A 27851-nucleotide genomic window follows, 5' to 3' on the forward strand; every position below is an offset into this window, starting at 1 on the left:
TCTTGGATTGTGACTTAGTCTCTCTCCTTAGCCCACTAGTAGCACCATTATTTAAAATTCTGCTAGACAGAGACTGTAGATCATTCTGATCAAGGAATCAAAAATGACATGCACACCGTTTCTTTGCATACGACACAGGCAAACTTTGATTAGATAGACCACAGGCAGATGATGATGGGTGGCAAAGGAAAGGATTATTCAAGATCGGATGAAAGGATGGTTTAGAAATTCAAACAGAGCAAGTCACATTAACTCCATACACACAGACAGACAGACTAGTGTGGCGGCGGGGAGCAAGTGCACTTTTAGGGGAAAGAGGTCAGATGCTGAAGTTCCTTAATTTGGGGTGAGTGCTATTTTAAAGCTTTCAAACTGTGACTTGGTTGGCTCTATTAAACTTGAAAAAGAACTCATGGAACTAGGAGGATGAGAAGTGGGTTGACATTTGGGATGTGATTCAGAGGAAGTTCAATGGCAAGTGAAGAACCCACAATGGGAAATACCTGTGGTTGCCTGGACCATCTGGGTCTGAGCACACTGCCCACCAATCAGCCCATGAAGGTGGGCTGTGTAATTAGAAGCAGCTTTGAGGTTGGTGATGACCGAGCATTGGGATGCCCTGGGCACAGAGCGCACCACTGTTTCCTGGGGATGGTCAGAATTACTAACTTCTACAAGAAAGCTATCAAAGCCTGGCTCCTGAGCTTTCCGCAAGATGGACACACTGCCCCAGGTCACATGGAGACAGTGAGATGGCTAAGGAGAGATTTGGCTACTAAAGCAAGAAGAAAAAAATACGAAAGCGTATCAATTTAAAACACTATCGTAGTTCAAGATCAAAACACATGAGGCTAAACCCATAACGTTTAGACTCTATCTTCCAGGAAAGTGACTTGTCTTGTTGAAAATCAATTTGAACCAAATTCTATGGTTGACCAATTTTCTCCCCTAGGATTTGTTAGATTATAATCTGGCTGAGCCGGGAACTAGACAGTGCTGGCTCCTTGCCTTGACCACCCTGAAACCATTTGAAGTCTCATGCAGAATGAGGACAGACCCTCCCTCAACCAGGGGTCACTCAAGTGATAGATAATTATTGATGCCACAATGCTTGGATTTCCCCAGAAAATGGACCCTTAATTTATGAGCTACAAGGAAAAAGTTTCCAGAGTTTGTTCTCTAAATATCATTTTTGTTTTTACTTTGGGACGTCTTAGCTTACCTATGAAGAGAATGCATTATCTGAAATATGCTAAGAGTGCTATCTTGAATGGACAAAGCTCTCCTTTCTAAATCCCCATAGGATTCTCTATTACTGAACAGCAGAACATGTGGCATAGGGCACACATGTCACAGATACCACAAATCCAAAGTGAGAGTAGTTTACTCCTCTTTAAACTAAGCCTCCTGTTTGAAGATGGCCATTCTACTTTTATTTGTGTCACGTACTATTCACTGTTTTGGGAGCAAGAAAGCATGATCTGACTTTTCCCCCTGGAAGTGGTATTGAAATTGGGGTAATCGGATGGCATGGCTGTCTCCTGCATTCACCTGATAAGTCATCTATGCTCTTTCTCTTCATTTTCCCAATTTAAGACAAAAAAACTATCAACGGTTTCCTTAACTCACTGGGATATCTGGGTAAGAAAAAAAAAATTTAGGACTGTAGGAAGACAAAGGCCCTCGAGATAACATAAAAATCCAATTCTGAAGAATTCATTGATGATGTCGACATCTTTCCAAGCCAAGGGCAACTCTCATGACAGCTTTTAAGTTACCAAAGGAGAGAATTCTTTTCTCCAGATTCTACATGGCAATCTGGACCAAACTACGTTGTGTGCCGCAAACAAGTGTCCTGATCAAGGGTAACCAGGCACACGGCTTTACGGCAATCCACGATTCGGACTTCTGTTGGAAGAGAGTTAGGTGAAACGTCACTCCAACCTCACGAAAGAGCGAGCCCGCCGGCATGTGCTCTGATGGGTGAGCAGGAGTGGCTGCACCCTGCACAGAAGCCCGAGGACCCGGGGGGACGCACATGTACCTGTGGAGGCTGTGGTGCTGATGGTTTGGGTCCGAATGCTGGGAGCAAGTCCAGAGAGGTAGACAATGAAATCAGTATTAGGGGGGAGCCCTGAGATGTGGGCGGTTCGTTGAGTCCCGGATATATTATATTCCGCAGTTTGCAGCAACCTATTAGAATCAATAATTTCAATGGTAAAGATCTCGAAGGCCCCGTCAGTAGCTGTCCAGGAGAGGTTGAAGCTCTGAGGAGTTACGTCAGAAACATTTAAGTTTCCCATTTCAGGTTCTTTGGCTGAAAAAAAAGGGGGGGGGGAGGGTAGGAGAGAAGGAACAAATAAATCGGAGTTAATTATTCCTCTGTGTTTTAAGATGGAAGTTGTTAATAAACCATCGCTGGGGAGAGAGATTCCACAGTTAGGGGTTATGGTGAAATGAAGCTGCGGTGACCGTTCAGTGCCAATGAGAGAAGGAGGGACTTTGTTACAGGTTAAGAAAGGAAGGCATGGAGATGAGGTTTTCCTTCTCTGCACTTGCCATGCATGATCAGGCCCTGTGAGATCTCTGGAGAGAGAGGTGCTGGATGACCTCAGTGCGGCAGCTGTATGTCAGCTGCACCTGTCTCCAAGAGTGCCGCTCCAGGGCTGGTGGCCATGGCTCAAAATACAGAAGTGCTGATAGCTTCCTGTCTCTTGAACTACACTCAGGAGACCAAGATGACTTGGATGCCTCCCCAGACATCCTTTGCTTTGCTTTGAGGGTGCTCCCATCTATTCAAATGAAGGTTAAGTCATTCTGACACATCAGCCTCCCGCGGTGGCACCTGGAGGCTTCTGTTTTTGTGACTTGGAGGGACTGGCAAATTTCTCAGTGTAATTCTCGATATATATATTTTCATCCTTCAGATAAGGGCCAGCCAGCTGTTCTCACATTCTGGTAAAATAGCTGGTCCACTCTCTTAATCGCTTCTGTGTGCGCCAAGAGGACTAGCACTGTATCGCCAGCCAAGAGTGTGAAGCCAAGACAAGGCAGTTTCGGTAACTCTTTTTAGCCAGGAAATAATATTTTGTCCTGGAGATGGTCCTGCAACAGGAATAAACGCACATAGGGCAGGCAGGAGCAGGAGCAACTTTGAAAAGTTGGTGCTGTTTAGCAAGGAAGGAGGCTCCTGGTCTCTGAGACCAACCCAACGATCTGTTGAAACACAGATCAGATGGAATTATGGCCCTTCCTCCCTATCTGCCAGCTCATCAGAGGTAAGAATGTCACTGTCATTAAAAAGAAAAACACACACATAAAAACATCAATGGAATCCAAACCACATGATCTGCAGGAGAGATCAGATGGTGGGTGATTTGTCTGCCTTCCGGGAACAAATGATTTGTGGATGTCAGGTTAAAAGGTCCCGGGCAAATTCAGGGCAGCCTCCATCACAATTTCTAGGTATTTCTGGGTCACTGTCCATGCAGTGGTCACCTGTGTTCCTCAGTAAGGGTTACTGAAATGACTAAGGCTAAATTGCAGATCTATGCTTTCAAATCAATGAGGATGTACAGGCTTGCTGTGAAAGTTCAGTTGCAATAATTATATAAAAAGGGAGACAGTGATTTGCAAAGCAAGGCAGAGCAGCCTCAATGAGCATCAAACCAACTGGGGCACATTGTAAAGATGAGCAATGGAAAACGGTGGTGGTGGGTGAGAAGGCCGCTCACTTTAACACCCTCCAGGGAAACAGTGAAGCCTGGTAACTGGAGCAGAGTGAAGAGAGGTAGGAGTTCGCCCTCTAAAGGCCAAGCACTCCAGGGAGCAACCCTTGATTCAAACAGCAGAAAGGGTACCAGCTCTTTCATAGCCTGGGACATTCCTTAATTCAAATGCTGCTGACTGTACTTCTGCTAATGAATGGCTTTCTCTTTGGTATGGTTGCTAGTCATAATTGCATGATTTATTTTTTTTCACTTTGGTCTAGCTGTTGGCTAATTTGATGTTGTAACAATGACTCAGTATCTGAGGGAATGGCCTGGAGGAGGGCAATTCAGTTCTCTTATTCTGTTCAGTGCATTTTAAAGAAACATTTCTTAAATGCAAGAACTGCAGGACCCATACCCTTGAGGGTCTGGAGATGGTAAAGCACCATTGTCAAGCGGCAAAAAGACTCTCTAAAAGAAATAACATGTGACTCCTCACCATTGGAAAAGATGGGCTTCTAGTGATATTCCAGCACTGGAGAGGATAGTTAAAAGCATCAGGTTTAATCCATGAGACAAAAAGCCATCATGCAAAGGAGACGTAGTTGTAGGACTGGCCAGGTAAGGTATGGGAGAGAGGCCGGGGGCTGGAGGCTGGAAAGGGCAGCCTCCACAGTATTCATCACAGCCATGGCAAAGGCTTCCAGACAAAGGTGCAGCCCACAGGGAGGTCTCTGAGCATGCATGGCCAGCCGCTAAGGGCACATGGAAAGGATCCAGTTATGGACAGAAGCCGAGTCCCTGTTCCATCTCTTGGAGAAGAAGCAGAGAACCCTGGGGAGAAAACATGAAAGTGGAGGAAAAGGTACCTGTGAAGGCCTCAGCAGAGAGCACGGGTGTTCTATAGCCCCGGATCACCCCATAGATGGACACTCTGTAAGGGGTGTTGGCCTTGAGGCCAGGGATGTCCATAGCCCGGAGGCTGCCTGGCACCGTGAGGTTCTGAGCGGCCTCCACCTTGTTGGCTTCCTGCACCTGAATGACAAAGTGCTCATAGGCCTGGTCAGTGGCTGTCCAGTTGAGTTTGAGGCCATCCCAGCCGACCTCAGTCACGACTAAGTCTCCCAGCTGGGGGAGCTCCTCTGAAGAAGGACAGAGAGGTATTTGTCAGTGCTGCAAACAGAAAATGAGGAGCCACAAGTCCCACGGCCCAACTCCAGGAAAGACAGAAAGAGGAGAGGAGGGTTTTGTTTGGGTGATTCCTGGTCTGTGGGTGCTTGTGCTTTGAACTTGGGACTCTGGCTGCATCTTTCTGCAGGAGTTGAAAATGGTCAGAAAGGGGAACCTCTGCATGGCTCAGCCTTGAGACAGTCAAGGTGTCTGTACAGATGCACAACCCTCTGGCAGCCCTGAGCATGGATCGCCAGCTGCTAAGGGCTAAGAAGCATTGAGAGGGTGGGTCTGTGGAGGGAAGTGGGGTTGAAAGTGCAGGTTTTGGAGGTGGACAGATATCGGTAGGAATTCCAACACTGTAATTTGCCGGCTGAGTCATCTTGGGCATGTCACCTGGCTTCTCTCTGAGCCCCTCTCTCTTCACCTTTCAATGATGCTGACAGGACCATTTCATTGGCTTGTGTGATGATTATATAATAGTTTTTAATCAATCCCTTCACATCCTACCTGACACAGAGTGAATGACCTACAAGTGACAGCTTAAGAAAACTGTCATTATTTAAGTATTTCTTCTTGGAACTTCTCAGTCATTTGGGGGACTGACTTGCTTCCTCTCATGGCCTGGAATCAGGATCACCTCAGTATTGGCCACCAACTCTCTCCTTGGCTTTTAAAGCATGTGCCGTCTCAAGTTTGGATAAACACAATGTTTTGTCTCTAGACTTCCCTCCGTTTTCAGGGATCAGAGGTTACATACTGGATTCTTGCTTGGTTCTCTCCTCCCACCTGCTTTTGCTGCTCAGTGAAGAATGGTTGTGTCACACTATGGGAGTGCTCCTGTGAAATGTGTGTGCCTACTTTCAATTAAAAATGACTATTTTTTCTCAGTAAATGGTGCAGAACAGGGCCCACTATTAATTTCATATGATGTAGGAAGGAAATTGAATGGCGTTATTATTGCTGATTTTAAAAGATTACATTTGGGTATAGAAAAAAAAATCCACTGCTTTATGAGATGGTTCTCAGGGTTAAATGCAACTTCTCAGTCTTTCTCCTTAAAACTAAAATGGCTATGGATCAGAAGTTCTGGAGCAAAATATCTGCAGGGATCTCAACCCCCACCTGCACTCCTGCAAAGGTGGGGAAGCTTCGTTCTCAGGTATCCCTGGATCAGAAGAGTGTGCCAGGAGAGTCTGAGCAAACTCTTCCTGTTAGAGGGTCTGTTTTCAAACTGTCCCCCACACAGACCTGGCACTTTGCTGGAAGGACTTCTTTGGAACACAGATGCAGGCATCTCCCTCTTCCTTCCCAGCTAAGAACTGCTCTTTGTCTGTCATATAGAGGGCTTCCTGGGGAGATTTCATTTGCTACAGAAGTTTTATTGCTGAAAACAAGTTTGTAGACTGTGAAGGTAGATCATTCTGCACCCCATCACACATTTCTCAAAGACCTTTTGTGCTATTGTTTTGTTTAAAGGTATTTGAGGAGACACAGGATAATCACTTGGCCAAATGAGGTAAATGATAACATCACCTTTTTTATTTTTGAGATCCTGTGTGGTTTCTATCAATGACCAAGTTTATTTGGCATATAAGAGCAAGAAAAACAACTTATTTGAACTAATTTGTGCATAAGTAAAATACAAGGGACATGGGCTTAGAGAAAAACCTGATTATCACAGATTTGGCCCATTTGCCCAAAGCACTTTTTGAAGCTATTTCTAGAAACCTCAAGAAGAGTTCACAGTTTTCTATGATAGATGGAACATCCTATTTTCAGGGGACAAATTGAGATGAACTGTTTTCTCTCTCCAAGTTGAATAACAAACAAAGAACTCAAAAAGTACTATCCTTTCTTGGAAATATTCTTATCCTGAATATCTGATAAGGAGACAGATGTGGATACTTTCAACTGAAGATGACCAGATCATTCCCTAGAGTGATTCTGTAGCCATCTGACTAGGAGCTAGACGTTAGTGACTCTAAAGCCAATATTTATAAGGTTTTTTTTAGAAAGTTCTTCCCTTATCCTTGTGCCATGGTCCTGCTGTTGTGCTATTTTTTTCAATAAAACTGTTGCTTATGACACATTTAGCCATTTGCTACTCAATACTGACTGCACGATAGGCACTTTGATAAGCACATTCATTCATGAACTCACTAATGCTCATGACAGTGTTCCAAAGTAGGGGTGTGATCTCTACTTTGAAGACGAGAAAAGGTTCAGAGATGCAAAGTGATATACCCAAGAATATTCAGCCAGGAAGGTGGAATTCCAGCTCAAACCTTCCTAAGTTACAGATTCATGCTGCCTGCCAACCACTTTTAAGGAGGATACCCTGCTACATGGTACGGAATTTTCTATCCCAGCAACAGGTCTGGAAGGGGTCATATACCTGTGGTGACCTCTGCAGCAAGGGGTCGAGTAGTGCGGCCCTTGAGCTCCCCATGCAGGGTGACTGTGTAAGGGGTGCCAGCCCTGAGGCCTGGGATCTTCACTGAGTGCAGGCTGCCAGGAACCATGAGTTTAAGAGCTTCTTCCACCTGACCAGCCTCCTGGACCTGAATGATAAACTGGTCATAGATGTCATCGGGTGTGGTCCAGTCCAGTCTGAGGGTATCCCAGCTAATCTCGGTCACTGTGAGGTTTCCCAGATCTGGAACCTCCTCTGCATAAGGACATAAAGTTGCTGGGTTACTAAAAAAGGCAATTGCATGCTAGGATCCAGGTGAGATGGCATTTTGGCTGAGGTTGGGATGAGCTGTCTGGTTAGTGTCGATTGCAGATGCTTGATTTACAGCGGTGTTGAGCGGGCTCTCATTGTTGGCACTAAAGCCGGGCTTTTTCTGTGCAACCCTTGGGAATGAAAGGTGGTTTTACGAATTGTTCACCACTTCCATTCTGGACATACAAACAGGGTTTTGGAGTGTCTTCGAGTGTGTGCTTGGCATGAGCTCAGAGCTATTTTTCTTTTCTTTTTTTTCACTTACAAGTAGTGCTTTCCAACTCCTTAGATATTATGACTGAAATTTGCTTTGGAAAGAGCAACCTCTCACTTTTGTAAATGAAGAATAGGTGGAATTTTCCATGGGACTGGCTACCAGACTACAACGAGGACGCGGCCAAATAAGGGATGTGATATTTGGGAAGTAGAGATGAGTCACCGGTATTTCCCCCAACATGGTAGGGGCTAAACTCAATTGAGAGCCTTGATTCCTCCTGAGCAGATACAGGGGGATGGAGCAAATGAGTGAATTAGTGTAGAATACCTGTCAAGACTTCAACAGAGAGAGGGGCTGTGCTGAAGTCCCCAATGACCCCGCGGATGATGATGCTATAGCGTGTGGCTGACTTGAGGCCAGGCAGGTCCACGGACCTCAGCCCTCCTGGGACTGTGAGGTTCTGGGCTGCCTCTCCCGTGTCAGCCTCCTGCACCTGAATGACAAAGTGCTCATAGGCCCCCTCTGGAGCAGTCCAGTTGAGTTTGAGGGCATCCCAGCCCACCTCGGCCACCGTGACCTCTCCCAATTTGGGAGATTCTCCTGGAGAAGGACAAAGAGCTGGTTTCAATCACACACCAAGATGCAGGGAATCTTGAACAACAGGAATAGGCTTTTAAAAACTTTGATAAACATGCATCAGGCAGCTTTCTAAATTTTAAGAGAAGAGCAGAGGGAGAGGTTGGGGACTATTTGTTTTCTAATTATTGAAGAATGGCCCTAAACATCAGATGGGGGGGGGATTAACTTATTTATGACTTCTTTTCCTTTTACACACAGTGTTTTAACTCCCTTGCAGTCAGTCCCCTTCCTGAGGCCACAGGGTGAGTCCCACAGAATAGGCTCTGTACAGTTTCAAAAGGGGTTGGTATGCGGAGTGAAGGTTAAGGTGGCCTTGGAGTTGTGCTGAGAGCCTTGCTGTCCATTATTGGACTCTATGGCACTCTAACCTATAGCAAAACGAGTCCGTTCCAAAGCTAGATTATCTGCCTGATTATCCACGGGCAGTTTCCTGTTGGGAGAAAGAGAAGCTGTAGGTGTAAAGGTAGGAAGTACCTGTGAAGGCCTCGGCAGAGAGCACGGGTGTTCTATAGCCCCGGATCACCCCGTAGATGGACACTCTGTAAGGGGTGTTGGCCTTGAGGCCAGGGATGTCCATAGCCCGGAGGCTGCCTGGCACCGTGAGGTTCTGAGCGGCCTCCACCTTGTTGGCTTCCTGCACCTGAATGACAAAGTGCTCATAGGCCTGGTCAGCGGCTGTCCAGTTGAGTTTGAGGCCATCCCAGCCGACCTCAGTCACCGTGAGATTTTCCAGTGCAGGGGCTTGTTCTGAATAATGAACAGAGATGGGGTCAGTTAAATTGTTCCTCAAAATGCTTTTCTTCTGAGGCCCGCTGCCAAAGATGCAAAGTCCTTGGAGTCCGGGTGCAGGATTTTGCTCAGGACATCCCTTAGCCATGCTGTCCCCAGTAAAACCCCAAGAGAAAAATCATACAGTGCTTGTTTTACCTGCATGCATATTTGGGTTTGTGTTTGGGAAATGTATTTTCCTATCGACCTGTGTCCTGAACACTTAGGAAACTTTTCATCTATGTGAGTCATTATTACTTTGGAGAATATATCTCATTATAGGAAGGTGGCCCTTGGCTGTCCTTGGGTCTTGGTCCAGCCTTCTGTACCTTGAGATAATTGGCTGCTCTTAGACCCTGCCCCCTCCTCTTGCTGCCTCCATCTCCCCTGGAAGTTCTGTTGAAGTCCATATTGGAATCTTGCCAGTTTCTAGGGTTCAAACCAGTTTACTCAGCAAGGACAAGAGGTAAAGGAACACTCTACTAGTAAGACTGACCTGAGAAAGGTGACACACGTTTGAAAAGGAGTCCCTTGTGGGACAGAAAGAAAGACTGAGGCCTTAGGAGAAATGAAACTTACTGAGCTCAATTAAAACGGACTGCGGCCTCTTTATTCATCTGACACGGAACTGCAGCAAAAGCCCACTTGTCTGAGTGTGCCTTAAGAGGGGTCATGGGCCTGAGGCTGAGCTTAAAGAGACTCTACCAGACCTAGGAAGAACAGATTTTTCTGGAAAGGGATACTGTAAACAAGAGAATAGGAGCTGGATTTACTCACTCAAAAGAACAAATAGTTTATGTACTTATACCTCACATGGCTAATTTCAAATGAGCCCTATATGTTCACAATAGCATTCATTTAATTTGAAAACATTTCATGTAATTTGAACAAGGTCATCCTTTCAGAGGGAAAAACATGTCTTTTCTAGAATCTGTTTAATTCAGACTTTTCCAAAATTCTGGAAAACATTCTTAATTGTTTCATATTGGCAAGGCTTATAATCCTTCAGCTTTCTTCTTTGTTTAGAATTTACTAATTTACTTTGACCCAGCAGATAGGTACACAAACCATGACCTGAGGGGCCACATCTGGCCTTCCGGGCCCCTGTGGGAGTTGGCAAGTGACATCAGTTTTTACATTTTTGAATGGTTGACAAAAATTCCAAACAGGAATGATATTTCCTGATGCATGAAAATCAAATGAAATTCAAATTTTGGTGTTGTAAACTAATTTCCACTGGAACAAAGTCACGCTTGTTCACTTAAACATGCACGATGGCTGTTTTGGGGCGACAAGGGCACGGTGGAGCAGTTACGACAAATTGTCTGGCTTGAAAAATCTGAAATATTTACCATCTGGCTGTGTACAGAAAACATGTGTGATACCTGATCTTGAACTACAGTCCATGGATACCAAATTCATATCCTGGTGCTCATGCCCAAGGCTTTATAACAGTTCACAATTGCCTAGACACTGTCTCCATGAGAAGGAAAGGACCCCAAACTGAAGCTGATGTGTCTATATTTGGGGAAAGAAAGGAGAATCTGCTACCCTTAAGCACACAGGTCCTTGTGAGACCAGGAATGATACCTGCAGATAGGATTTTATCCTTGACCTTGGGATTTAACCATGACTAACCTCAGGAGCATGCTGCCCTCAAATATTCCAGCAGTCCTCATGCATAGAGAGATGCAGGACAAAAACAAATCTAAGCAAAAATAAACTCGATCTTGTGGCTCTTAAACTCCCCTTCTTGGCTGGCTCTCCTCTTTTTTGTTCTCCTGCTTTTCAACATCATTGCCAGAAACTTATCTGACATTGGCAATTTATATTTTTGGGTGAATGAAGACACCATCTTTCCTCTCCAGGAATCTGTATTTTAAGCCTAATCTCTAATATGACATGAAACATTATTTTATTTCCCATCATAAAAATTTCAGATTCCAGATTACAAAGGCTGTGGGGAGAGGTCCCTACCTGGGGGAGGGAGGAAGTGGTCACAGATCACATGTTAAGCTGTTAGAGTAAAGATGGATGGAAAGGGAAGAGCAGACAGCAGAAAACGTCTCTTCCTGATGAGAATCCCCTCATGGCTTTGAAACAGCGCTTGTGTAGGTCACTGATGCCTTCAGAACTCGACCCCCACATCCTTTTCACGTAATTCCATGTCCGTCAGTAAATAGCAGTAGTCATGGTGATGATGATCTTCTGCCAAAATTTTTGGCTATTTCTCCATTTTTGAGGGTAGGGTAACTGAGAAGGAGCACTGGTTTAACTCAGACTTTTCCAAATTCCGGGGAACATTCTTCCTTGTTTCCTATTGGCACAACTTATAATCCTTCAGCTTTCTTCATTTTCAGAATTTACTTTGACCCAGCATATAGGTACACAAAGCATGACCTGAGGGGCCACATCTGGCTCAGATGGCAGTTGGCAAGTGACATCAGTCACTTGAGAGAAGTGTGTGGCCACATGAGTAGCGGGTGCTGCTGGCATCTGCCCAGAACCCTCTACTAAACAAATGCCAGTCAGAGAAGTCAAAGGTGCAGCTCTGTGAGTAAGATTAGTGGAGAAATGAAGGAGACAGGAACGGGAGTGATGGATGGAGGGGACACCATGAAGGAAAGCAGAGCGGATGGAGTTTAGGTGGCCACCAAGAGGCTTCCCATGAGTGCTGAGTCCACATTTCCACAGCTCATGACACCCCGTGGGCTTCCTGCCCCCAGAAGCCAAGTGTTTCCATTGAACAGTTCCGCCCTGACTTTCTTGGCATTTCTTGATGAAAAGGCTGTTGTCTTTTTCTTACAGCTGTGCGTTGGAATCTACCCTCTGAACAATGTCAGTGGGCCTGGGAAATCAGAATTTCCAAATCCCATGTCTGTGCTCGGGGTGGGTTGAGCAGCTGGCCCTGAGGAATTTCTGGCCGTGTCAATTTCAAATCCTTCGATTCCCACCATCCTGAAGATGGCAATGACCTAGTGCTGACTTGGGGAGACACCGCTTCGTTGTTCACTTATGAGATAAAGAGCGATTCTCCCATAGGATAATTGCATCTAAGTCTGAGGACCCCAAAGGTAGGTGAAATGGCACAGATACTTTTATACAACAACCCCCCACATCAAATTACAATTGAGTAATTTTTCATGCAGAGTTAATTAAAATGAAAAGTCTGGGTAAAGTCTGGGCTGCCTAAAAACTTGTTGGTGAGTCTCTGTATCTATCAAGAACAGGGTCCAAACCCTTAGCATAATTTTCTGGGCCCTCTGCAGATGTCCTTGATGACCTCTCCACCCTTGAACCCTGCTTCTCTCCAGCTCCATCACACAGCAGGCCCTTACAGCTTGTGTCTCATGGGGATGCAGTTTCTCCTGCTCTGAGCCTTTCAGATGCTGCTCTCTGTTAGAAATGCCAGTGGTCCTTCTGCACATGCCCAGCTCCTTTTCCTTTTTGAACGTTCATGGCCTCTTCGAAAACCTCTCTGGGCTCTTTGCTTGCTCTTCTTAGGTGTGTGATAGGTTCCTGCCTCTATCCTCCTGTGGCTTCCACGTGTCCCTCTAAGGCAGGTGAGTGACGTTCTCACATTTTGGTTTGATGCTGGGTCTTTCTCATGACAGTCTGCGTCACGTGTTCAGGGGAGGGGGCTGTCTTTCTGTTCTGTACCAGCAGACTGGACTCAAAGTACGGACTAAATACACACATGTTGGCAAGATAAATATTTGAATAAACTTCAGTTTGCTTCATGAGACGATCAAAATGGCATATCAAGGGTAGAATGGTCTCTAGCACCCGTAGCTGTGGTTAAAGCAAACTTCCACCTTCCTTCTTCCAAAATTTATAGGAATCATGGGAATATCACTCTTGAGTCTCATGTTGCTATGGAAACATGCTTCCTCATCTGTGCTTCTACCTATCATCCCTGCCTGATGCTCCCATTGCCTCCCATGGTGGCTCTCAGTATATCCATGACCTTGGCCTGAAGCTGGGTTTAGTTGATTTTATCAGAATACAATTGCAGAAGGCAGAGACAGCGACAGCGGGCAGGGAGAGAAATGCTTGGCACACTGATTTTCTTCCATGCCAACAGGAAGACTCTCTTTCTTCCTCCCCTCCCCTTCCTTTCCTTTCTTCTTTTTACAAATCCAGATTTAGATGAATTAAACACTTGGGGGAATGGCTTCCTTTTCCTTCCCCTGAGTTCTTAGGGGAGATATCGATTGCTAATGCAGAGGTGGAACAAAAAGACCAGACAATTCTTTGGAAACGCCAACTCTGGAGCAGCTGGAGTTCTCCAAATGCTCAGGAGGCTCATGCCACATGCTTAGCTGTGTTGAAGGCACTAGAGGTGCAACATTGGTAAAGGGGACGGCCCTTGCAATCTGGCAAGTGGAGGTAGTCATAGATACTAAACTGACTAACGGACCACTGAGGAGGCATAGAAGGGTCAGGAGGGAAGCTAATGCAGCAGGAGGGACAGATCCAGGGAGGCTGCGTTTCCATACTTTATAAAAGTGTGGAAGTCCCCTGCTTGGGAGGACACCTGAGCTGACTGGGACAAGGGAGAACACCGTGTGGAATACTGGAAGCAGTGCGGCATCCGGGGAGCAGGAGAGCATGTACAGATGGAGATGGGAGCAGAGTGTTCTCCTGGCGCCTGGCTGAGGTCTAAATGCTGAGCTCCTGAGAGCACAAATCTGCCTGCGTTGGTTCAGTGGCCTGAGAACTCAGCCCGGAGGGCGGCCATAGAATTTCACTGGCTTAGCAAATGCAAGAGATTTTGAAAGAACTCAAGAGAAGAAAGCCACATCTGTTCTGCTTTTAATAAAATTGTTCTGTGGAGAAAGTCACAGGGGGGAACATGTTCTGCAGACAATGAGGAAGATCCAATACAAAAAGACTTTGCACATTTTTTCCTGCGATGGAGAATTGTCTTTGAACACAAACTGTGATGTCTTTGAAGTGGACCGAAGGAGGTGTGGTGTGGGAAATGAAATGGCTGAGGCTTTGGGATGTCAACACGGGGTGGGTGCTCCTTCAGATAAGGGATCCCTCCTGGGGTTCCCTGGAGAGGTTTTTGTCTCCCTGGGTTGCTGAGGTTGGGGCTTCCCCATTGGAGAACGGCGGGAGCATGGAGTACGAGGGAGGGCTGAGACAGGAATCACTCTGCGCACAGCATTTGTCAAACTCAGGGTAAAGTTGAGAGGGAGAGGAGGGGGAGGAGCAAAGGAAGATTTCTTCTTTTATATTTTGAATCATTTTTAATCCCTTGATATCTCATACCAAGCTGAAATAGTCAAATCTCTGCTATAGATTTATTTCTTTTTGATTCGATTCTCCCCCTCCCCCATACTTGATTAAACTACCCCATGCAGAGGACCCTCCAGCTGAGTGGAGCAGTCCCTGTGGAGTTAAGAGGACTGGCCATCTGGGCTCACTTTACACTCTCTGGCAGAGAACATTTTTTATCTATCAAATCTCTCCCTTTTCCTTACAAACAACCTGATGTGAAGTGTACAGCGTGTTCCGACATGAGACTACCCTTCTGGTTCTGAGGTAAGAATGGCCAATGGCTTTGGGGGATTGTTGAGTTTTCCGGAAAGACAGAGGCAGCCCAATTTTGGAGTTTGGGTTCTCTCTTGTTAATGCTGCCCAGCACATAGATGTATCGCAGCAGCTATAATGTGACATTCAGATGACATCGAGAATGGGAGTTAAGGACTAAGAATGCTGGAACGGAGGGTCAGAAGAGGCCGGAGTCCCTGACAACTTGAAACTACTCTGTGGTCTCCAAACCACCCAGCTCCAGATTTGTTTTATGAGAGAAGAAAACAATTTCTCTCTTGCTTAAGTGACTGTTACTAGAGAATTTTTTGATATTCAGTTGAACATATTTATAAAAGATCAAGATGCTTTAAGGCATTGCCAAATGCTCCCATTGCTGTTCCTTTTCTGGCTACGGAGGTTCAGCCGGGGGAACACCTCTGTCATGAGACCTCCACTACCTGTTCCTGATTCCTTCCCTCTCCCCCTTTCCTGATGGGTTTCTGAATATCATATCTTCCCTGAGGACTGTGAGCAGGAGACATGGGTCAACTTAGCAATGTGGCGACGTAACCCACTGCCCCTCAGGCATCAGCACAGTCCAATGCATGCAGGTGGTGCTCAATACATGCTTACTAAGTAAATTGAAAGTTAGGTCATTGACTTGCCAAATCCCACAGTTGAATACTTAGTGGCCAAAATTGCATGTGTTAGGCATCAAAAAAAAAACTATTTTTTTTCCTGATTGTCTTCAACTTAGCCACTAAGAAAATGGGGCAGCAGGTTTAGTGATTAGGATTGAAAGGGCTAGAAGGGACATTAAAGGCCAGGGTTCAGCTGTCATCATGGATAGACCAGGTTAACTTCTAAATGAGTAAGAGAAAAGAGAAAATGAGAAGGTGCCGCGGGAGGATCAAAGGACCATGTGTATCTCTTCAGGGGCAACCTCAGAGGAAAGCCAAAGAGCTGGAACAAAAACATGTCAGGGAAAATAACTCCAAATTATTGTCAACATCCCGGTCATCTTAAAATTAAAAAAAAAATTTAAAAAAGGAAAATAAATTAATTGTTGGGTTAAAGAAGGGAAAGCAACAATTTAAGAGATTCTGTGAAACACCTAGTTTTAAAAGAAAACAATGACAGACACAAACCCGGTTACTCTAAGTCCTCCTGGGGAAAAAACAAATGTCTAAAAACCACTCTCGTCCTGCAAGGAGACTTTGCTGAAAAAGTGGATCATAAGAAAGTCAATGCTTGGGACAGACCAGCGAGCAGCGCTGTGGAGGCGGGACCTAGAGGTTTCTTGGATGGAAGAAACAGCACGTGGTGGTGGGAGTCCCAGGTGCCCCTCACCTGGTTGCTGGGTCGCTCTCCTTGTCCTGCTTCACGGCGGAAACTCATTGCTCATGGAAGGACAACCTGGCCAAAAGGGTTGGCAAAGCTCACCCTCAGAAGAGGGCTTCATAAGGCACGGGGGGACTCACCGGTGGACGCCGTGGCACGTGCGGGCTTGCTCCTGTGCCTGCCCTTCTCAGCCGTCAGGAGGATGGTGTATTCCTGGCCTGGTTCCAGGCCTCTGAGGACATAGGAGGTGGTGTTTCTTGGAAGCTGGGCCTCTGCCACCTGGCCCGTGGGCAGGCTATAGTTGAGACGGTAGCGGTCAAACTTGGCTAATGGTGTCCTCCAGACCAGGGTCAGGCTGTTGTCCGTCGTTTCAGAAACCTGAAGGTCCCTGGGTGCATCAATTTCTGGGAGAAAGGCAGAGAGGTGGATACTCGTAAAGCTGCAAGGCACGGCTGCTTCTGGCGCTGAAAGTCAACTGGTTTGGGCTAGAATCCTGGGTCAGCCCCAGAAGGACCGTGTGGCTGCAGGATGCTCACCCCTCTGAGTTTTTGGTTTCTAGGTTTGCAAAATGGGTCTAGTTATATGTCACTTTGTGGCTTGTTTGGAAGACTAAAAATAACGTCCTGGCGTATCCATTCCACAAAATGTCACTCAGGTAAAAGTGTTTAAAAGGACGGACTACAGATGCTAGAAACAATTTAGATGAATCTCAAAAGCATTATGCTGAAGGAGAAAAGCCAGTGTCAAAGGTGACATACTATTTTGCTATGGACTATACATTTGTGACACCTTCCCCCAAATTCTTATGTTGAAACCTAATCCCCAGTGTGATGGTATTTGGATGCGGGGCCTCTGGGAGGTCTCATGAACAGGATTCATGGCCTTATAAAAAAGACTCCAGAGAGATTCCTTGCTTCTTCTCCCATGGGAGCACACAGTGAAGAGGCCTTCCTATGAGCCAAAGAAGGTCTTCACTGGACACTGAACTTATTGGCAATTTGATCTTTCACTTTTTAGCTTCTAGACTGAGAATTAAGTTTCTTCTGTTTATAAGCCACCTAGTCCAAGGTATTTTTGTCACAGTATCCTGAGCTGACAAATACACACAGGATGTCATTTATGTAGAATTCTTGAAAGGGCAAAATTTTAAAGATGAAGATTAGTGAATGCCGAGGGGTAGACAGAGGGGGAAGGGACTATGGCCATAAAAGGTAGCATGTGTGATCCTCAGGATGGGATTTTCTGTTGGAGTGACAGGATGGTCCTGAATCTAACTATGATCCTGCCAATTATGTTCTGCTTGTGAAGAGGTTGATGTTAAGGGGTTAATAGAAAAATCCCCAGATGTGTTTTAAGTAGGGAATGATATTAAAAAGTAGAATTGGTTATCAACTTATAAAGGTGGATTTCTTATAATGTCTAGTTCTAAATTTTCTTTAAAAACAAAAATCCCTCCATCCCCTTATTGTATAAAAAGCAGCATCCACCTCATTGGTTGGGCATGCAAAGTGTTTGAATGTAAATGCCTGGGCTAGCGGCTGGGGGGCTCTTTCTCCTCAGTGCTTCTACTTCTTTTTAAGTAGGTTCTGCCTTATCAGCCCTGTCCTGTCTGCTCTGCGCCAGCTCAGAGGTGGTGGGAGTCCCAGGTGCGCCTCACCTGTGGCCGCGTTGATGGTTGCTGGATCGCTCTCCTTGTCCTGCTTCACAGCGGAAACTCCAATTCCATATTCAGTTCCCGGCCTCAGACCTGAGAGAGAATGTGAGCATTGAGATTCAACCTAGAATTGGAAAAGCTTCCTGGGATCAAAAAAAAAAAAAAAAAAAAAAAAGATCCTGAACTGGTCCCTGGACATGGATTTCTCAGTGTGATGTGTACAAACAAACTTGTTGAAGTTCAAGGGAGAGGACTTTCTGGGACCTGGGTTTATTTTTCTCTGGAGGGTTGCACATTGCGGACATGCAGGAGCAGGTGCCTGTCCTTCTAGGCCCTGTGGAGAGGCAAAGCTCACCAGTGAGTGTGGTTTTCGTTGTGGTTTGTTGACTCTTGGGAACGTCGACCTCCGCGTGGTCCCCACCAGAGATGGGTGCATACTTAATTCTGTAGTTGTCAATGGCTGCCTTGACGTTCCTCCATTCCAAGGTGATGCTGCTGTCAGTCTGGGAGACGCGCCGGAGGTTCCGGGGAGCATCCAGACCTGTGTGGGAGAAGAAGGAGCATGCACATTGGAACTCCAGGCACCAGGAGAGCAGGGGTCTGACGGGTCAAGCTGAGACACAAAACACTCCTGCCCTTGGAGAGAAATGACAAAGCTGCCCCTAGTCCCTGGGTCTCGATCATAGCTTATCTACAAATCTACAGATTTGGCAAATTTTTCCCATTCTTGACACTCATGATATTTCAATAATTTCCATTTTTCTCAGACTTTATTTAATTTTTTGGTACTGGAGATTGAACTCAGAGGCACTCAACCATGAAACCATATCCCTGGCTCTATTTTGTATTTTATTTAGAGACAGGGTCTCACTGAGTTGCTGAGGCTGGTTTTGAACTCATAATCCTAATGCTCAGCCTCCCCAGGCGCATGTGTGCCACCGCGCCCAGCTTTAGACTTTATTCTTACAGAACAATTCCAAAACTTACAAATAAAATCACGAGTGTCAGAACTGATTTGTTGAACTTAGTCACTATATTTCTAATAGCTAATACAATGCTGAGCTCTGACAAAATATGTATGAATAAACAACTGACATTTTGGTACTTTTAAACTAATATAGTAGGAGCCAAGGGGCTTTTTGTTGTTCATGTTTTCTATATAATGTATGTTATCTCTAAAATGTTTATTTAAATTTTATTTTAAAATTTGTCTGTGATTAACCAACATCTTCTATGTATACCAAAAAGAAAAAGAAAGTTTTGGAAATCCCCTCTGTACTCTTCTTAGTGGAAACTGAGTTGAGAGGACACCGCATCGTGGATCGGAACAGAAATCTTGCCATCTTTCCTTTCCTTACCCATTACAGAGGGAGGTCTGTTACCTGTGGTGAAGGTCTCTTTGGCCGGGTTGCTGGACATGTCACCCCTGCGGGAGACGAGGGACACCTCGTACTCAGTGTCAGGCTTCAGGTTCCCGATGGAGTACTGATTCTCGTCATGTGTGAGGTCGATGGTGGTGCGGTCACCAGGCACGTCTTTGATGCCATAGGAGAGCTCAATGCCGTCGATCTCAGCCAGGGGCTTGAACCAGGTGACCAGAGCTGTGGTGTCGGTGACATCTCTCACCTCCATCTGGCTGGGGGCATCCAAGCCTGTGATAGGGAAAGAAGGAGGAGTTTCAGAGATCAAGGCCAGTACCCGGGGCTGAGCAGGAGGGGCTCTGCATCCCACCAGATCTGGGGGTGGGCATCGAGGTAGATATGGACCACTTGATTTCATCTTACCTTCTGGAGCCTCAGTTTCCTGTCTGATGAGCTAAATGGAAATTATGCGAGCTGCCTCTAGGGTTTTTTTTTGTTTTATTTTGTTTTGTTTTTGTTTTTCATTTAATAAAGGGGATAAAGCTCGGGAAGTTCTGGCACGGAGCCTGGCAGGCGGCAGTCACATGATCAGTGCTCCTTTCCTTGGTTGGGGTCATCATCATCATCATCACTCTTGTAGAGAGTTGTGGAAATATGCTTAGGGGATATGTCCTTTGAACCAAAGTCATCTATTTCTCTGATGTTTTTAACAAACTGGGCAAATCTTTCCTGGATGGTAGATAACTATCAGTTAATGTCATGTAGCAGAAGCGTGTGACAGTGGACTGTCTTCATGGTGCACAGAAAGTTGTTTTTTGATGAAAAGCCACCGCTATCTCAGCCCTGGACTATCTTTCTATCCTCCTCTTGGCTTCCTGCTGTCCCACCCTTCTCCTGTCCTGCCTAGCTGCTCAGCCTGGCTACGTCACCTGCCTCTGCATTCTTCTGTGTCCCCTCCCTAAGGTGGCCCTTGCTTATCTAAAACCCTCCTTTTCACCCTTAGAGATCTTACCTACCTGTCACCTCCTAGCAGGCAGCCTCCCTGGTCCCTCCCAGGGGCTGCTATGCCCTTAGAGATTTTCCCAGTATCACACTTTTCCCCCCGTGTAGTAGCAGATTTCTCTGTTCTTTGAATCCGTTTACATGGGATCATTCACTCACTTATTCATTCATCCAGGAATGAGTCTTTGGCCATTCTGAGTCCCCAGTGTAGAGACAGGCACACGCCAAGCATTTAGTAAATGTTCTCCCCCCACACATACACTTCTTTATAAAAATTTTTAAGTCTGTGTTTTCAGGATTGGTTGGTTAAAAAATATCAAATAGAAGGCATGAGCTTTCTGCAAGGAATGAGGAGGAGGAATGATTCATAGCTGCCTGTGAGGATAATTCAGAATGGTTTTGAAGACCAGGTGTTGATGCATCCATCTCACTCTGCAGGTGATGAGCTTGCAGGATGCACAGTGACCATGACACTGCAAATTGACAGTGATGCTGCCTGTCCTAAGTTTTCAGAGCTACTAGCAAGCACCCAGGCCATACATGCCACCTCCCTTAGCCTTCCTTTTATCAGAGCTTGGGTGCAATCAAGGACACTTGACTCCCCCTTACATTTGGATTGCTTCCTCGTGGAAACTAACATTGCTCTGTGCCAATCGCGTTCCAAGCATGGGACTTTGTAACGTGTATCTGAATTCTCTGGATGACCTCACAAGGAGGACACTGAAAACCCATTTTCTAAATGTTGGATCTAAAGCTTAAAGAAATGGATTTTTCCAAAATGGTGGTGAATTTTTAATATTTAAATCCAAGGCCACGTCTTTTGCCCTTTCTGTGACACTGTTAAAAGATACTCACATATCAATAGCAATAATACAACCTCCATCTAAGTGCCAGAGAGAAGGAACCAACCACATTTTGCACTGAAAGTTTAAGGTCCTTCAAATCTGGAAAAACTTCAGGTATATCAGCGTAATGAACCGGTAAACATCTGACCTTCGATGTTGATATGTACTTCATTAGGGAACTCCAGATGTTGGGTGTTTGTTCTTCAATAAGAAGAAAATAAAGCATCTGATCCTCAAATTTAGATTAAAAAGAAAAGGGCCGGTGAAAGAAACGTCTTTTGGACTTTCAGGGTGTTTTCTCTACAGTGAATAAGCACATTTGTTTGATCTTTTCTATGCTGTTCTGGTGATCTAATGATTTCTTCCTGTTGGTACCTGCCTCCTACCTACCGCAGAGAGATGTTGTCAGGATGATGGAACACACTTGCTTATGAGGGAGACGATCCTAGGAATTGGCTCTGAGCTCAGCAAAATGTGCAAACATTTAAATGCAAGATGTTCTTTCTTGTCATTAGTCAACAGTTTAACTTTTCCAACAACCCCCTGCCAAGAAGAGTCAATTCCTAAGAGTTGGCACATATGCTATCTTGAAAAAAGTAAGAGCTTTTCCTAAATGGCAATGCAAAATTAATTTCTTCTTTTTTAAAAAATTTGCTTCCTGGTAGAGCAACTTCGAATTCAGATTATTGTTATTTCCCACCCCCCCACCAAATGATCTAGTAGTGATCCAAATCCTTTTCTACTCCAAGAAGTTCTGACAACATTAGGATTGAGTGAAATTTTACTTAGGTTTCAACATTCTGCTCAAAACAGAGGCTATTGATTGGTAATGGGTTTAGAGTTCTAAAACAAACCCTGGCTGAAAGTTGCGGCTCTGATGGTATTAAGTATTAGTTAAAGTGATTCAGCTTCTCCAAGCCTTAGTTTCTACTCTTGAAATAAATAGCATGAATATCTGCCCTATCTCTGTTATGGGGCGGGGTGATAGTATTAATTTAGATAATGTGGCAGATGGTTTTCCATGTCCTCAATTATTTATCTTCCTGCTCCTTTGCAATGTGACAGTGAAGCTCCTCTCATTAAGAAATTTTTCATTTTTTAAGTTTTCCTACCCCTTAAGTTCCATGGCTTTGAGATGGGCTCTGACACAAATTATGTGTTTCTAGCCCCAGGTAAGCAACCAAAGGTTAGGCCCACATGGAGCAGAAAGTCACCATCCTGGGTGAAGCCATTCTGGGCAATCAGTCCCAGATTACACAGGTATATGAATGAGCCCTGTCCAGGCCAGCTCAATGAGCCCGACCCCTCACATATGCCTTTTGTTAATCGGCAAAAGCTAAGTGATGCAGATGTCATGTAGGAGGTACTTTATCAACCAGGAGGTTCCACAAGGCACAGTCCAGGTGATACTCACGGGTGGTGGTCACTCTCTTCAGGCCAGGGCCCCGGGTGTTGTTTTTCACGATGTGCAGCGAGATCTCATATTCTTGCCCAGGAGCTAGACCAGTTTGCCGGTAGGAGGTCTCCGGCCTCCTCAGGCTTTTGGTAATTTCTCCCTCATCTTCTTTATTCTGAAAGAGAGGAACCCCTTGATAAGACTTAAAGGAAGTGCCGACATCTCCACTTATGTGAGTCATTCGCTGTGTCCATTCCTTCCTCTGTGGCTCTTCCCTCTCCTCGTTAGGCTCCCTTAGGTAGGCAGCAGATCCATATACGGAGGATACAGAGATGAGAAAGGATGTCTCCAGTTCATTTCTCCTGCTTTTCAAATCTCCCTACTCACCTGTTGACATGTAAGTCAAAGGACAGAATGGACGAGGCAAAGGAATTCTAAAGCCACAAACAATGCCACTTTTGACACATGGAAAGGCTGGTATCAGAGAAGTTGTGATATTGCCCCCATGGTTACACAGCTAGCTGGTAGCAGAGTCTGGGGTGAAATTGAGAAACAGGGTTCCCTGACACACCAGGGCCTTTGGCATGTAATCTGAGATATGCCTGGAGATGTTGCATGGAAGAGCCTGGTTCTTCTTTTCTTTGGCTCTGAGTTGAGATTTTCAAGAAGGAAACTAGAAATATTTCCACTTGTATTTGTCTAGGGTTTTAGCCTTAACTACTATACTTTTGACTTATTAATATCAGGGCAAACTTAACATCACTTAAAATATACATGCAAACACATCAAGTGCTAGTTAGAGCCTGGTATTCTACCCAAAGCTAAGGAAATCAAGAGATGTAAAACTGCAGAATCCTTCAATCATTCCAGAACCTTAAGATCAAACAGACCTGCTCCCTTGTGTCCCTTACCATATTCCTGAAGATGATCTCCCATGTTTCGAAAGCAATGTCTAGAGGGTCCCACTCCACTTCCACAGATGTCTCCTTGATGGACTTGAATTTCAGGCCCTCAGGTGCAGGCAGGTCTGTAAGGAACAGCACAAAAACATACGTAAGGATGGGCAGAGGTGAGATAGGGGCCTCTCAATCCGTGATGGCTGCCCATGGCCCGGGGCTGATAACCACAGCTGGAGTCTGTTTTAAGTGTCTTCGAGGACGTGATCTATTGTACGGTAGTATGAAAATTAATATTGCTGCAAATCATAAGATGAAATATTTGCAATTTCATAGGGTTAAACCTAATAAAAGACAGAATTTGGAGTTAGAGTATGCTAGAATTTTAGCTCCACCACTAATATAGTGACCTTGGGCAAGATGCACAAAATGCCCTGTGACTGTTTCCTTTCCTGTGAGAAGGAGGCACATATGACTGTCCTTAGGAATCCTTGAGAACTGAGCAGGATATTCCATGCAGACTGCCCGGCCCGCTTCTTGGCATGCAGCCCAAGTTCATTAAGTGGCAGCCAATGCCATTATTACTAAGCAAGACAAGGCCAACTTCTAGCCACAGCTTGCTTTTCAGGTTCAAAGGTAATTATGCTGATGCCAGATTCTTAAAGGAACAACTTGAACCCTAACATTTACACACACACACACACACACACACACACACACACACACACAAGCAAAACAGTGGCTAAGAACATAAATTTGCGGGGACTGCCAGGGTCCGAAGGCCATCTCTTCCACTTGTTAGCTGTGGATCTGGGATGAGGTCCTTAACCACGCTTAATCACTCAGTCTCAGTATCCTCATCTGTACACAGGGTTAACAACAGCTCCTGTCTCATGGGTTGGATGAGTTAGTACAAAGTCTGGTGCCTGGTGAACTCTTGATACATGGTGCCTGCTATGGAGAAAGGACCTGGGGAGAGCCAGGAGGGAGACGGGTAGGAAATGAGGAGTTGACAACAGAAGATAATGAACTCAACTGGATTCCAGGCTTACTTGGGGTAAGTATAAAAGGAGAAAGGGGGGCTGAGGGGGCAGAGTGAGGGTAGTTCCTGGGGAAGGCCCTGCACTTTGTGTGGGGAGAGGCTGGGGGGGACTGTCCAGAGGGGCTTTGCTCACTCACAGGTGGCCACCCGGGCGCTGACGGGAATGCTCCTTTTGTTTTCCAGGATGGCGAACACGCGGATAAAGTACTCCACACCAGGCTCCAGCTCCTGGATGGTGGTGGATGTCTGGTCCCCGGGCACACGGAACTGCATCTCCAGGCCGTCGGCGTGGGTGGGTGTGTACATGATGAGGTACTCTGTGACCCGCATCTCATTGTCCCAGGCCAGGTTGACAGTCTCTTCCGTGACTTCCGTCACAATGAGGTCTTTGGGAGGGGACACTGGCAGGAGTGAGGAAGGACATCTGGGGTGAGTAATGTACCTATGAAATCCTTTTATGTTTGCTTCCGTGGGCCACTGCCTCCTCCACTGTAATCCACAGAGGCCCGAGGCTCTCCCCTTGAAATCCAGCTTCCACCCTCTCTAAAGTGCAGAAGGACCCCCTGTTGGGATCCATCTCTGAAATCCAGTAGTCTTCTACTCAGTTCCAGGTCAGTGGTGTGGCCTTCAATGCTCCTTATGACCTGCCCCTGTCTACTTCTCCACTCCCTGAATCCTAGCTCAGATTCGGGCTGTGGGCCTGGGAAAGTGCCACCTGAGATTGCTCAAGTGTGCTAACCCTATCAGGTCTGCGGCTCACATGGCCTCCCTGCTGGCCTGTATCCTTACCGACCAGACTGTCATACTTTGGCCATGTTAAACATGGAGCTCTTTATTCCTAGATGCCAAGAGCAGAAATTCTGTCATGACAATTACAATACAGGTAAATGAGAGAGGTACAAAGATCTCATTAAAGATGAGCATTATTAGTCTTTGCATATGATTCCACCAATGTTTCCTGAGCAGTTACTATGTACCATTCCCTTTGCTGACTGCTGAGAACAGGGCTCCATGAAGGAGCTCATAGCCCTTAAGATAAAAGCAGTTAAAAAAATAAAAGAAATTTAAGTGGCAGGCCTACCTTATAGCTGATCAGCAGGGAATCTAGCTGAATGTACATTTAAAACCATTCATTCTAGGTAATCTTACTGTCTACTCAATGTTGCTGAATTATCAATTCATCCAAATTTAGGGGTGGGGGTTGTTTGCTATCAGCTCAAAGTCAGTGGAAAGTAGGAAAGAAGGTCCATGCTTAGCAAAAGGAAAGACATCTCTATCTACCTCAGCTTGGCAATGGATGTTCAACTCAGTGTACATGAGTTAGGCAGACCCAAGCACCAGCTGTGTGTGTGTGTGTGTGTGATTGGGAAAATGACATAACCTCTCTGAGCCTTTGAGCTCTCAGCCAGGTAACCCTGTACCAAGGTAGTCACCATAGTCGTGAGTGTCCAGAGCCCACACATGAGTGTTTGATATAAATGTATTAATATCACGAATAAATAGAATCTGGGTGTGTTGATACGAATAGTCCTCCAGTGCACACTGGAACATCACAGCCGTTATCACTCTTACTGGCACAGGTACTCACCTTCTGAGCAGTCTTCCCCGGTGTAGCCCTCGATGCAGATGCAGTGCCCAGAGACACACTGTCCCCGTTCGCTGCAGTCATTGGGGCAGGATCGCTGCCCACAGTCGGGGCCTGTGAAGCCCTGGTGACAGATGCACTGGCCGTCCTCGCAGCGGCCCTGGCCGTGGCAGTCGCTTGGACACCTTAGCTCCTTGCAGTCTTTGCCTGTGAAGCCCTCGTGGCACACGCACTGCCCGTTCACGCAGCGGCCTTGGCCATGGCAGTCACTGGGGCAGGAGAGCTCGGCACAGTCGGGGCCCGTGAAGCCCTCCTCGCACAGGCACTTCCCGTCCACACAGCGGCCGCGGTTGCTGCAGTCCCGGGGGCAGCGAAGGTCCCGGCAGTCTTCCCCGGTGTATCCGTCGTCACAGACGCACATGCCATTCACACAGCGGCCATGCTGGTGGCAGTCATTGGGGCAGCTCATTTCACTGCAGTCGTAGCCCTTGAAGCCCTGCTCGCACACGCACTTGCCCTGGACGCAGCGTCCCCGGCCGTGACAGTCGCTGGGGCACCGCTGCTGGCTGCAGTCCTCCGCGGTGTAGCCCTCGTCACACACGCACTGGCCATTGACGCAGCGGCCATGGCCGCTGCAGCCATTGGGACATTTGAGTTCCCCGCAGTCTGGGCCCGTGAATCCGTCGTCGCACTCGCACTGGCCTTTGAAGCAGCGGCCGCGGTGGTGACAGTCCGCGGGACACCGCTTCTCGCTGCAGTCTGCGCCCGCGAAGCCCTCATCACACACGCACTGCCCCTCCTCGCACTGGCCGCGGCCCTGGCAGGCGTTGGGGCAGGTGAGTTGGCCACAGTCCTCGCCCGTGAAGCCTTCTTCGCAGAAGCAGGTGCCGTTGATGCAGCGACCGCGGTCAAAGCAGTCATTGGGACAGACGAGCTCGCCGCAGTCGTCTCCCGTGAAGCCCTCGTCGCACACGCACTCGTTCTCCACGCAGCGCCCGCGGTTGTAGCAGTTGTTGAGACACAGGGGCTCGTTGCAGTCTTCGCCCGCAAAGCCATCCTGGCACACGCACCGGCCGTCCACACATGTCCCGTGCTCCTCGCTGCAGGGCACCGGGCAGACCTCCTGGCTGCAGTCGGCCCCGGCGTAGCCTTCAAAGCAGACGCAGACCCCGTTCACGCACCGGCCCTGGTCATTGCAATCGCTGGGACAGGCCAGCTGGCTGCAGTCCTCACCAGTGAAGCCCTCATCGCAGTTGCACTGTCCGTCGAGGCACTGGCCTCGAAGGTTACAGTTGCCCGGGCATTCAGGCTCGGAGCAGTTGGGGCCTTTCCATCCAGGTTCGCAGAGGCAGCCACACCCTTCAGTGCTGAAGTTGCCATGACCGCTGCAGAAGGGCCTCGTGTCCAGGCGGCCTGCAATGAAGAGAACAGAGGCTCTCAGAGGTGGCCAAGCAGCAGTATCTGCTGGTACCCTTAAAACCCAGATGCAAATTCAGCCTGAGGATGGTCCAGGCTCCATCTGGTTTGAAAACCAGCTGCTTATTGTGTAACACCAGACTGGACTCATATCCAGTTACAGAAGCAGGGATTCCCAACTTCCACAGCCTGAAATTGTAGACTTGTAGGCAAGGGTAATGCATGCGTGTGTGTATGTGTGTGTATTTCTACCCCTGGGGAAAGGATCAGTAATTTTCATCACATTTGCAAGGAGTCCCAGGACTCCAGACAGGGTGAGTCATTGTCTTGTGCTGTTCATTACCCAGGGCTGCTTCCCTGGTGCTGAGACAAGGTCAGGCATACAGGAAACCTGAGAAATTCTTGTTGGACCAAACTTCACTCTGACTTTGGATTCAATCGCTGTGCCATGTTTGGGAAGGGATTTGGATTCTCTGGAGCTCAGTGTCCTTGTAGGCCCAGTGGGACTGATGTCTTCTGGGGACACACAAGGGTCAGATG

General features: G+C 46.6%; 1 protein-coding gene across 12 annotated transcripts in view; it reads right to left on the reverse strand.

Moving 5' to 3' along the window:
* The window catches only part of Tnc (tenascin C), an 84384-nt gene that overhangs the window by 30369 nt on the left and 26164 nt on the right, over nt 1-27851 (reverse strand). For 4 of the 12 annotated variants that reach the window (XM_078048061.1, XM_078048059.1, XM_078048062.1 and 1 more), the window contains exons 3-15: nt 25899-27308; nt 24448-24711; nt 23284-23399; nt 22391-22547; nt 19151-19420; nt 18124-18309; nt 17772-17861; nt 16255-16518; nt 8939-9211; nt 8153-8425; nt 7279-7551; nt 4580-4852; nt 2045-2317 (exon numbers count right to left, since the gene is read on the reverse strand). In XM_078048061.1, the coding sequence (XP_077904187.1) occupies nt 2045-2317; nt 4580-4852; nt 7279-7551; nt 8153-8425; nt 8939-9211; nt 16255-16518; nt 17772-17861; nt 18124-18309; nt 19151-19420; nt 22391-22547; nt 23284-23399; nt 24448-24711; nt 25899-27308 (4122 nt within the window). The remainder of the gene's footprint in view (nt 1-2044; nt 2318-4579; nt 4853-7278; nt 7552-8152; nt 8426-8938; nt 9212-16254; nt 16519-17771; nt 17862-18123; nt 18310-19150; nt 19421-22390; nt 22548-23283; nt 23400-24447; nt 24712-25898; nt 27309-27851) is intronic. The other 8 variants (XM_078048069.1, XM_078048071.1, XM_078048070.1 and 5 more) reach the window with 6 other exon arrangements.

Source organism: Ictidomys tridecemlineatus, chromosome 4 (assembly GCF_052094955.1).
Source record: "Ictidomys tridecemlineatus isolate mIctTri1 chromosome 4, mIctTri1.hap1, whole genome shotgun sequence".
Lineage (NCBI taxonomy): Eukaryota > Metazoa > Chordata > Mammalia > Rodentia > Sciuridae > Ictidomys > Ictidomys tridecemlineatus.